General features: G+C 35.5%; 1 protein-coding gene across 1 annotated transcript in view; it reads right to left on the bottom strand.

Annotated features, from left to right (window-relative positions):
* LOC139140641 (zinc metalloproteinase-disintegrin-like EoMP06) overlaps positions 1-12,981 on the bottom strand; it is a 33,782-nt gene that overhangs the window by 17,177 nt on the left and 3,624 nt on the right. Inside the window, exons 2-5 of the mRNA XM_070710011.1 lie at positions 10,746-10,896; positions 5,725-5,785; positions 3,986-4,068; positions 972-1,038 (exon numbers count right to left, since the gene is read on the bottom strand). Coding sequence (XP_070566112.1) covers positions 972-1,038; positions 3,986-4,068; positions 5,725-5,785; positions 10,746-10,896 — 362 coding nt within the window. The remainder of the gene's footprint in view (positions 1-971; positions 1,039-3,985; positions 4,069-5,724; positions 5,786-10,745; positions 10,897-12,981) is intronic.

The following is a 12,981-nucleotide window of genomic DNA, read 5'->3' on the forward strand; positions in this document are numbered from 1 at the left end:
TAGATCTTAGCAAATAGTAATTGCCACAAAATATAGTTTGCAAATGATCCATTCTAAACAATTTTCTGAACTTAACTTTACCAACACTTCATTTTGTATTGCTGCATATAAAAAAACAAATAATCGCTCAACTTCTTCTGTGAACTGTCTGATGTCCACAATGCCAATCTTACACAACTGTAAGTCGATTTACGCATTGCCCGCATGTCCACTCTATACATATAACCATAATTGATATGCTCACTGCTGAAATATTATGATACATACGACTTCCCTGGTCTTTAACTTAAGAAACACTGTACTGTAGGTGGACAAATCATTAGCTTTTATTGAATGCCTGAGGTGTGTTCAAGAAATTGTCCCACCCACCAGAGATTTGAATGGCTAATGTTATTTGGAAATTCACTGTACCACAACCAGGCCAGACCAAGCAAGGTAAACCACATGAAACCAGATATTCACTGATGGAATTACTCCTCCTGATTAGTTATTTTAGAATGCATTGACTTTTAACACTGAAACACTTCAGTTATACTGTGGCATTGCTGATAGATTGTCAGACCTTCATACCAGAAAACATATTTTGATTTTATATGTACCTGTGATTGCAAAAACTATTGTAATTTAATAGCAATAAGATTCTGCAGATGTGAAAACTGTACTTTTGAATTCTCATTTTGGCATGAGGTCTACACTGAAAATTCAACTTTGGTAATTTCAATTGGTGAACTATCACTACATTCCAATATTCAATTCTAAATTTATAATGTATTGCCTTTAGCAACTAGAGTTTGGTAATTGTTAATTATGGCCTGTTTCCAACGACGGAGCTTGTATAGAACCTGATAGAACCTGGGGGCTAAACATGGCGTACAAAATAACAGCACCTGAGACAAGCTGAGATTGACAGCAGGGCTTTGTCCTAAGCTGACAGAAATCACACTGACATTGTAGTCTATAACGTTACATACCTGAGTACCAACATTTCCGTGCACTGGTTCAATAGTGTACATCTCTCCTTTGACCTGTATCATGCCTCTGAAAAATACGTAAAATATTACATAAATTTCACCTTGAACTCTTGTAAACTGTGAAGAAAAGTTTATAATCATAACCTTGTAGCAACATAATATTACTTTACATCCTGTGAGCAACAAATATTCTGGTCAGAAATGTTAGACATTCAAGCAATTTTTTGCTCTTTATAAATCAGACCGCCATTAAATTTAATTTTTCCAACAAAAATTCATAAAGCAATTTTCACATCATTCGACTTTTTTTTCTGGCGGCATAAAAAATGTCATCTGACCATATGGCATTTCATTACTGTGACCTTTTCAGAGTGTCTATGAGTTTTAAATAATAAACTTACAAACACAAACTGAGATGTGAAAATACCGAGAGAGTTTGAAGGCTAGAACATGCTCCAATAAATATCAGACATTTTTGCGGCAGATATCATACGCCAGGACATGGAGTACAACATTCCTAGCTAGGGCATGATAACCTTACAAAGATCACTGACACCATTTCAAAAAGACATGGAATGAAACTTTAAAATTCTTGACAAATCAGTGTATTTGGATGGCAATATTGCCATACCCTTGGCTCTATATTCACCACTTAGTTGGAACATTTTTCAGTCAGCTGGTCTTTGACAAACTCAGTATACTGGTCACCTTTGCTTCTTTTTTATTTATCATGTATGTATGCACCTGTCATGTTCTGTAGTTGCAACCATTGCTGTTGTCAATAGTACCTCAATTTATCAATTTGTGACTAATGTTTTAGCTGTATTTAGGACTACTGTAAATTCCACCACAAACCCATCTGTGACATCAAATTTCACAATGTGCAGGGAAAGCCATAAAAACCTTATCATTTTCTGTGATAAAAAAATAATTTCAAGTTTTCTTGAGTTTTGTATGCCATAGTCTACATATTTCAACTTGAAGATTGAACTTTTATACCCAATGAATGTGATGGAGTGTGTGTATGTGCTTTGGTGACTACAGTATGGGGACACAAACATATACAGACAGACGGAGATAGACTGTGATGCAGATAGATGGACAGACAGAGCAGTATATCAAGCAAGGTGTGTAAAAGCGGATAATTCCAGTCACCTGCCATTCCCTGTTTATAAATTATAACCCCAGCTGACCTTGCTGATCTCTGACCTCATTTAACTTGGGTCGTGACCTCTAGGTCAGATCAAACGACAGTATTATGCACTAGATATGTGCAGTAATTTGTCTGTGTAGATGCAATCATTGACAGTAGGCATTTGATGTACACAATCGCAAAGGCACATTCCGTTGTTTAAACAAGTAGTACATTCCTATGCTCAGACAAACATACTTAAAATCTCAAATGTTCATATAAGGTTTGTCCTAAATTCAGTATCAAAATTAAAATAAAGAACAAGCCATAATTGACTAAAATGTTTTGTTTTCATTTGAAAAGTTGGCAGAGCAACACTAATTTGTCACAAAATTAGACATTAGAAACTGCAAACTTGATGAAATTACTGACTGAAACATGAAACCACCTTAAACTTTGAGGCCTGATGGCCATCTAAAATAACCATTCAATCATGATATATGCTATTTTCCAAGAATATAGTTCAAACACAAATGAATTATTTTCCCAAGGAGGTTATCGTTAATATGCGTAATTTAGTTTAGTGTCACTAATTATTACTCATTAAGATTTCACACTATATACAACCAAGGTGCCAATTGACTAAGATAATGAATAAATAGATAAATGACTTCAGGAATTTACACTGATTAATTAGAACTGGTTGAGTCAGATTTACAAAACAGGGCACAGATATCCCATTTTGAGTCATGAATGTGTCTTTGTGAAGTTAAAGGTTGATGACTTATCATGGCGTACTCAGTACTTTTAATTATATGATAATGTAAAGACATTAGGATATGCAAATTAAGAGAATGCAAATTTGAGATTGGAAATTTCAAAACAGTGCACAGATCAGCTACAGTATGTTTGCTCTGATGGTTCCAGTTGCTAGGCAGAGAGAGAGATACTGAAAGTAGGTTACTAGGTCGCGCATTATACAGGAGCTATAGTCTGCAGTCAGCGATAAAGAGTACGATACACAGAGTATACAGAATGACAGAGGAGCTATTATAGGTTGACTTCAGCTGTTTGAGATCAATGGAGACTATTGTACAGTGATGAATGCAGGCTCTGACAGCGGCTACAGTGCATCAGTAATGGGATCTAGGGTGCCTTTATCAAGAAAGTCAACCATTTCAATGAGAGGTTTTCTGGAATTTGCCAAATCCTTAAGTTCATGGAATTTTTAAAACTTTGAATCACTGGTGAAATCCACCATGTGGGATGAAACGGATGTGAGAGAAATTTTCCACCTTTTGAATTTTAGATCCTTTTTGGCCCAACAATTGATAAAATAATGTTAAAAAGTTCTGTACATTACTGGGGGCTGGCGGAAACCTTTTACATGTAAGTACCATTTCACAATACAGCCGGTGAGAGATCAAATGAAACAAAGTTCTTGCAAAAATGACAATAAAATGTCTATCAGGGAACTAATCTGTCTCAAGTGTTTGAACATTTTAGTGGGATTTAGGCCTTGTAGATTTAATAAAAGTAGTAAAGTGTCGAGAGTTGTCCCAAACTGACCGACAAAGAAAGAGATATTTCACTATTGTCTGCTAGGTTCAAATGCAATAATCAGATCAAGTTGGTTCAAACCAATGAAGCACAACATTTTCCATTTAAAAGACATGTATTCACTAGTTTTTGAAGTGCCCTATAAACATATCTAGACAGTCATCTTTACTGATTTATCTGACTAAAAAAGCAGTCAAATTTTCACCAATTTGACCTGGCAGTGTTAGTATATACCACAGCGGAGTGTATCATCTAAAACTCTAAATGCTAGTTGATTTCTACACTGATTTCCAATGACTTGACCTCCACAGGGTTAACTTACCTGAAGCCAGTACAGGTGCTCATTACAACCTTTGAATCCAGGTCCCCTTCCACACTGCCATGATGAAAACATTTCTTCAAAGACTGATAATGAAATGAGAGAGAGAGAGAGAGAGAGAGAGAGAGAGAGAGAGAGAGAGAGAGAGAGATCAATATTTTGTACGTTACATACGTTAAATACTTAAAACTTTCAAAATAAAATTTTTTAACAGTGCTATATATGAAAAGATTTATGTAGATTATGACAAAAAGTAGTATATTTTTGTGTAACATCATATACAAAAAACATTAAAACATCTTACATGCATTAAGATCATACATCACAAGTGATTTGACTATAACTTGTTATACAGAAGTAACTATCTATAATAAGTTAATCCTTTCCTGACAAAACATTCACTTTCATAAATTTGTTTAAAAAAATGTCAATTACTGTTTTGATGCACGTAAAATATAGTCATGCTAAAGCTTGTAGAATTAAAAAAAGTCCTAATTTCAATTTTTTCCCCCATGTTAACCTATACTTTACATGTGCATTTCCCCATGCCATGCAGTTCACATATTACATGTAAATGAAAGTCTGGGTTTAAAGTCCTTCATATGGTATGCTATCTGTTTGGTCTCATGAGGACCATAGTCCTCTTTTTAATTTCAGAAGATCTACAGAACCTGAGACTTTTTTAAAGCGTCTCTGGAAATACTGAATGGTGAAACTGAGCATTTGATTGCTGGTTTTTACATCATTTGCATACATACAGTCATTCAGAAGTCTGCAATTTACGTGTAACAAAGAGAGCTGTTGGGGTGATCATTGACCCCTGTGGAGATTGAGTCAGTTTTTAGTCATTGGGCAAGCCCATAAATGCCAAATCCTCCACAACTGTTCAGAAACTGTTGTAGCTAAACCATACAATCAGCCCTAGCACTGGCCAGTACATACATAAAAACAGGGAAATACAACTGTGTGTTTTAAGTTCAACACAAACAAACACACCTGCTAACAAACAACCCAAAATGCCTCCGAGCCTGTAAATAGGACATCTCTACCTGTTAAAACTAACAGTCAAAAGAATAAAACAGGACAAAGAACAAGACAGACATCTCCTCAGGACAAATACTGTAGAGTAAAACAAAAGATTGAGGTAAACTGCCTCAGGTGTAGGAGAAACTGAAGAGCTATTTGAATAGATGCATGTAGTCAACTGTAAATATTTACAGAGTTTTATCCACCACCCAACCAATGTCCTGTGTATTGGCTTTAAACATTTTATCGCAAATGATAAGGGAAAATGCAAAATCTATGCAAGACTGAAGAATTCAAACTCAAGTCTCAGGGCCTGCATGTGCTACACTATTGTACAATTCAACATTATTGAAGGGTATATTGGTCGGAAGTTTGTATTTACAAATCATTACTGGCACCCTCAGGCAACTACTGATTTAGGGTATACAGAAAGGAGGATGCGGGCCCAGTGTGTTCTGCAGGCGTGTCCAAACTTTGCTGGCAAATCTAAATAAAGATTGTAAATGGAATCACCTGGCCTGCAAAAAAACACGTCAGGTAGATGCAGTGAAAAGTGTGGAAGAAGGAGAAAAAGAAGAGCAGGATACGAATGCTGTAAATACAACAATGAGGAAACAATTCTCTATACAGAAGATAAAGAGGAATTAGTGGATGCATGTCTTGATTTAGTGACCTTTGACCTACATCCTCCATTATGAAAGGGAAAATGAACTCACCTGCGTTTCAGTTTTCACACCAGATGTGTATGAATGATGAAAGTCTTTGGTCAACAAATTCCTAGAAAAAAGCAGTACATAACAACTTCAGTACAATTGCATTTTCTGTGCATCACATAACACAACAAATATTTCATATTTTATGACCTCTACACTCAAATCTTTTTTTTTTAAACTAACTCATTTGCATAAAAGACAGAACTATGATAAAAGAAAACTGACCATGTCTAACATCATACACCAATGTCATCAGTACAAATAATAGGACACCTGTTTAAAAATTGGGAGAAAATATGTCACCATATATATTTAAAGTGACATTTATTGTCCTGAGTTTTGATTTCAGCAATATTTTCACAGGCACAAGCTCCTTAAAGATTGTAAGATTTCTATGGAGTCAATGTAGTGATTTATTACTAACTTAAAATCCAATACTAAAAAATGCATAATAAGGATTACCAGATACATACAACAACGATGCTTACATTACAAGACACACCATTGGAAACCATGGTTATAAATCAAGAATCAAGGGGGTTGTCATGCTTTGGTCCAAGTTGGACACAGCATTTCTTTAATGGCTTGTTTTACTTTTGTTTCATGTTGCATGTGCTATTTTATTCTCATGATATTCTGAAGTTTGAATTGACAATACCCCCTAAGAAAAGTACAGCTGTTCTCCTATCAGAAGACCATGAAAAACTTACAGTAGTCCTCCTTCTCTGGATGGAAGTGGGACAGGTGAAAACAATCAAATTCAGTTTTTATATTCATTATCTCAATAAGTGTTACTGTCATGTATTTATTCTTCTTTTGCGATTCTTGACACTTGATTTTTAAGAGAAAGAGAGTAAATTTTTACAAGTGCTGCACGGTCTTCCCCGGTGACCAGACCATGAAAAGAAATCCTTGACCAGTATGTGAGGGGGCTTCAGTGAATTAGCATAACAAAGGACATGAATGGGTGTTGGTGAATGGACCATGGAGGGTGGTCAGTCGGTGGAATGCTAGGAATTTACATTGTCAGTCTGAATGGCAAGGCTTTCCCACCAAACACTTGCCGGTTTCAAAAAAAATTGAGGGTGAAAAATCAGTGTGCGGCGGGATATCTTCTCCAACAGCGCTCAAAAAGATTAGAAACACGACCGATGTGTATATGCGCACTTGTGTGAGGGATAATGTTTTACAAGGGTGTCAATTTGCAAAAGTGAAGGTGAATCGACGCCGGCATTCAAACACATCATAAGGCGTCGCATGTGTGAATCATTACATCAACCGAGTTATTGTGTTAATAGGTGAACCTTTTTATTAACAGCAGACAGGACTTTCAATTAAGTAAATTCTCAAATGAGATAATAGCATATCGGTCAAGTACAAAAGAATTGCAAGGGTGTGAAAGATGTTCAGCGCAATCACAAAGGCACCTGTAGAAACAACGCCAAGTTATTACAGCCACACCTTTAAACGTATCTGAGTCAGAGGGTGGAAGAGGTATCACCAATACAAGCAGTGCATCCCTCTCACTGGTACCTTCATCGCCAACCCAGTACAAATACTCAGAATTTTACCTCTCTTTTATAGGAGGCATTGGGGCTTGGCTGAGCGCATTGCATGCCTCTTGTGTCGACAACCCACTCATACCGGTATCTTTGACACTGGGAAGGGCATTTACAACAACAATTCTATCTTTTTATGGGACTCTTTCACATCAACATAATGACAATTGCAACATAGCTTTGTACATAGTGGCACACCGATTTCTGGAATTTTGATGTCTCTTAGTCTACCGCTCCCTAGAGGAAAATAGACAACTAGCATTGTCCGACTATTAACTTGGTAATTTCAAACTCCAGTCGCAATGCCGGCTCTGAAGTTTTGGTCATAAAATTAATGAGGTTGGGATTTGCTTTCTCTGTATTCCTAACTTTTATTCCATTATTTGATGGAATGTCTACAAGTTTCAATGTGACAAATGATGCTTCATTCACAATATTTCTATTTAAAAAGCAGCCAAAGAAAAATGCACAAGCTATATACCCCCTTTTGGTAAATTGATTTTGGTATTATGCTTGTCCCTTTTGCAAGATTTCTGAAATTGGGTAATAATTTCTTGAAAATCCTTTCCAATTTTCAATTATGATGCAAATAAACCCTTTTGACGACCAGGCATAGGTTTATGCCCTTTGTTCACAAAATAGAGATGGAGCTGAGACATGAACTTGATGTGATGCAGAGTTTGAAGGTCATAAAACTCTATGAAGTATGTGTTTGTGAAGGATTAGGTTGAGAAGATTCAATTCTACACATGCAAATTAATTTTTGATATTACCAGCAAATATATATCACATATGGTTTATGTTATTTGGAATTTTGTTATTTTTCAATAAATAAATATTCAACTGCTTTGTTGAATTGTGAGTTTTTTGGTTGAAAGTGAAGCTTGCTTTCAACAATGAATGACGATAAAAAGCAGAATATTGGAACTTTCACCATTATTTTCAAATTCAAGCATAGACAGTGTAAGCAAGTTTCTCTTCTAGTGTCTATGATTCCAGTGATTGTTTGACAATGATATTGATGCCATGTATTATCTCGAACAAGATAATATGAGTAGGTGACATTTTATCCTTGCATGTTATTGAGCTTGCCACGGTTAATTAATCCTTGTTCTATTTCTAGGTTTACCGACTGTGCCTGCCACAGCTAAAAGTCACTTTACAGTTACCAAACTACATGTAAAACAACAAGTGTATAATTTATGATGTGTGTTTACAAAATAAATATGTTCAAATAATCAATGGATAATTACTGACAGATATAAATTAAATCAAACACAGGGGAGAGAGACCTGATATGTCAGTTCATCCAACATAGGGCATACTTTCCCCTGACTGCAAACTTGAAATTTTGAACTTTGACCCCTTGGGATGGAAAAGATTACTCTCATTTGAATGAAAATCTGCGAGATTACAGACAGTGTTTGTAAAAGTACAATATGTTCAACTCAAAGACAATAACAATAGAGACAGACATTCTGAAGAAATTCATGATCAAGAAAATAAATTGAACAATAAACTTAGCATGTTTCAAAAGCTATGGATAGTTTCATATTTTAAAGAATTAGTTCTACACTGTTGTTGAACAGAAAAATTAGCCTTCACTAATCTTTCACATGACTGCTACATATAATCACGGTCCCTCAACAATGAACCCTGCTGCTCCCACTGTGGACCCTTTTGTCTTCAAAAGTCAGCTAACCATGAAAGGGGTATTTGTTCCCAGCATGATCTGACTGGGCCATTCAGGGTTGTGAAAGAGGATACACGCATGCATGGATGGATGGATGGTTGGGAAGTGTATCACTAGGATTTACTCTCGTGTATGCCAGAATGAAAGGCCCAACTTCATGATCGCATGGAGCACAGGTGAAAAAGAAAGGGTCACACAAACTTTGTCCCAAGAATTGGTTCTTTTGTGCCGGCAGGCGCATTTGAGTGTGTCCGCACGTACATCCACATGTTTCAGTGGCTCTGAAAAGAGTAATTCACATCCACAAAGGTACACTGGATTCAATTCAAGCGATTAGGACTGGGTTAATTTTCAAAGTCTTGTCGCTAATCTTTGTAATGCTTAGTTCTATAGAACATTAGATGTAAAACAGAGCATTTATACATCAACTGAAGTTAGCTATGCTAAGTAGTAGATAGGGTCACTTCAAAGTCCTAATTGTCTCTTAAACTTTTCGGGCTTTAGACTTTTTTAAGATTTTTGACAAAAAAGTTAACAAATATCATCAGAGGACAACTAAATGACTGCTGATACCACTTTCAGGGTCAAATTACTATAAATTGTAACGCCAAATTACCTGTGATGAATGTGGGAGGAAATTCCAATTGAAATTGCCCTACGACAAAACTGGAATGAAGGTCAGCGTTTATCCGACCAGGCTTTTTATTTTGATCAGGATTTCATTAATCCCTTCATTGAAAGTCTCCTCTCTGTGAACAGTCACTGATTTGAGTTCTGATGTGGAAGAAAAGTCTGGTGGAACTTAACAATCTGTCATGAGCTGCTCAAAGCACCATGAGTATGAAAAGTAGATAACTTTTGATTTTCACTATTTTTGCTGACAGTGTTTATAATGTCACCAACAGTCTCTTGTTCAATTCTCCAAAACTTGTCGAGATACACAGTGTTCAGCTTGTCGCCTCAGCCTATAAATGGGTAAACTGCATTAATTGTTATTGTTGTAAGTGAATTCTGGTCTGGACTAAAATTCAAATGTACACAATAACAGTACATTTTACACACATAGACACTATGCTTAGACACTAAACTGTGGGTGTTTAGAAACACATGCTTTGGGGATGGACAAAAACTTGCAATGACATACAAAACAAAAAAATCATCAAATGTTACAGCTTTTACAGATTAACAAGTGACTTTGAAATTTTTGGACGATTGACTTTTAACCCACTGTCACTTCCAAAACTTGTACATCATTTATTGTTTTCTATTGCAAAGCTGAGCAGATTTAAAACCGAATGGGACAAAAGATGAACAGTCTGCTCCACACTTTAAGGTGAGTATTCACCTCGCTCCAGACGGACCATTGCCAGTTACTGTGTGATGTAGCGGAAGAGATTGTCAGCACATTCTTGTCATTCAATACTTCTCGGAGGTCGTATCAGGGTCACCACACTGAAATCAATCACGGGCAATGCAATACCTGGAACACTGTTTTCTTTGGTTCATGGCTTTTGATTTTCCCATGGAGGAGTTTCAATGATGTAACTCCTCCGGTATTTCTTGCCAAATTTCCTGTACTGTATGGCTGTCTGCGCCATACGTTGTTCGATGACGACCACTTCAGTTCATTTGGACAAGCTAATTTTCTGGTTGGTTGGTGAACAGGTACAATGCACGTACTTGCTTCGCAGCCAATCAGAATACAAAAATTAAATTATTGGCTAGGTTAATTTTCTCAGATTTATAATATTTTGTACATGTTCTGTACTTACGCATTTTCTTCAAGAAGTAAGTTGAAGCTTTGGCTAAGTCCTTCAATTATGACTTTCAAAACTTTAGAATCTTTTTCAGTCTGTAATATCTTTGGATAAACAATACTGCGCTCTATGGACTGGCCTGGCACCAAACTTCTTGCATCGGGAACTAAAATATCAAAGAAGAAAAGGGAAGGGCAAGTTGATAAACAATGATTTGATAAGAACAAATATATTATATCTTTGCAAACCTGAAAGATCGAGGTTTCAGAGTTAAACTGATATTCCTTGTATCAAGCTTCCAAAACACTCCTTTGTACAACCTACAAGGTAGAAAACACTTTCAACAATCTTGAAGTAGCTGCATCTATGACTCTCATTGGGTAAATACATTAAAAATAATATAAAAATAAATCAATTTACAAGTGGAAACTTTGCAAAATTTCATTATTGTTAATCTAGGCGTAAGCACATGTTGAAATAATTAACACAATATCAAGCAATGTGACAAGAAGGTAAATTAAGATGTCATGCAGTACAACTGTTTGTGGTCAAAATTATGCTTCATGCTTCAATACTCAAAGCAAACAAAATGCTTAATTAGACTTTGCACATTTTGAAAATGATCTTACACTCAAATTAACTTTCTATATGTGGGTGGTTTTTTTTCAATTCAAGAATTTAAATGGTATCTGAGGTATCAAATGATCATTTGTAAAAAATGAAAGCCTTAATTAGATCATTGTGAACTGAAATTTTTATTGAAATAAATCATTTGGGGAGAGGGTTCTATCTTTCTTTCTTAAGTCTCATTTTTTTCCAAAGTAAAGCTTTTTTCAAACTTATAGTATCATACTAAAAAAAACAGGGCTTATGACAACAAACCAACTGATTTTGTTTATTTTTCTATTTATTTATTTATTATTTATTTATTTGTTTGTGTATTTATTTGTTTGTTTGGTAAACCAATGAGCCAGAAGCCCATTAAGAGGCACCATAAAAAATCAACTTTCCTCTAAGAAAACATAGGGCCAAAGTCCCTGAAGCTACAATAGACATGGATACAAAATTAAGTATTTCCTGACTGTGTGAAATTATCTCACTAAGGTCATCCTAGGGACATGTAAACCAAATATTAAAGCTGTCTGACCAGCGGTTTTGAAAGAACAAGCAACTCAACAGTTGACAGAGCTCTGCTGTGTAATATGTAGAGAATAACCTTTTGTGACACATTGATGAAGAAGGTGGATATCTTTCATTAACATTGTAAGTGAGTTCTGTTGAATAAGTTGAGACTGTACATACGCAGAGAAAGCACACTGAAGAGACAAATGTTTGAAACTTAAGAAGTTCGGGTCATCAAAAGCATTATAAGGAATCATGTAACTTTCATTGCACTGTTTACACAGATTGCACAATTGCTATAAATAGCACATGAGGAATCTTACAGCGAAGCTTTACCATAAAAACCCTATCACTTTGACCACTCTTTTAATTGACCACTCTATTTTTTTCCTCAAAAAGTAATTTTATTTTATCCTTACCAAGTCAACCATAATGGAAATTAGAACTTTCTCTATCTCTATCTCTATTGACTATTTTGAGCAATTTCTGTTAGATAACATACAGGGCACAATAAATGACGGTTCAGAATATGTCAAAGTTGGGATTCAGGAAAGTTGCGTTTACATGTTTTAATCCTCCAAGATGGTAAGCATTTCACTACGAACTGTCAAAAAGGTTGAACTTTCTGATAATTCTACATAAAAATTATTTTGGCTTTGATGATTTCCTAATTAATTCAATTATTTAAAATAATATTAATTATTTTTTCTGGGTGAATTGATAGGGTTTATACAGTACAAGAATTACATACAATGTAGTCAAATTTTGACCAAAAATGACAAAAAAATTCCTTAAAAATACACATTTGCATATTTCATCACAATTTGAACAAATCTAAGTTGGGTTACCCCTAGGGACCTGTATACCAAATAACAAAGCTGTCTGACCAGCGGTTATGAAGAAGATTTTTTATCAAAAACACCTTTTTTGGCATTAATTTGCCTATTTTCAACAATATCAAAAAATTAAAAAAAAAGTTTCTCAAAATCATATTTTTCATCTACACAACAAATATCAAATCAGTAAGTACTGCGGTTCTCAAGATATTTGAGTGGACGGACGCCTCACAAACGGACATACATACATACATACATACATACATACAGACTGACGCCGGACGCCGGACGGA

The sequence above is a fragment of the Ptychodera flava genome, chromosome 9 (genome assembly GCF_041260155.1).
Source record: "Ptychodera flava strain L36383 chromosome 9, AS_Pfla_20210202, whole genome shotgun sequence".
NCBI lineage: Eukaryota > Metazoa > Hemichordata > Enteropneusta > Ptychoderidae > Ptychodera > Ptychodera flava.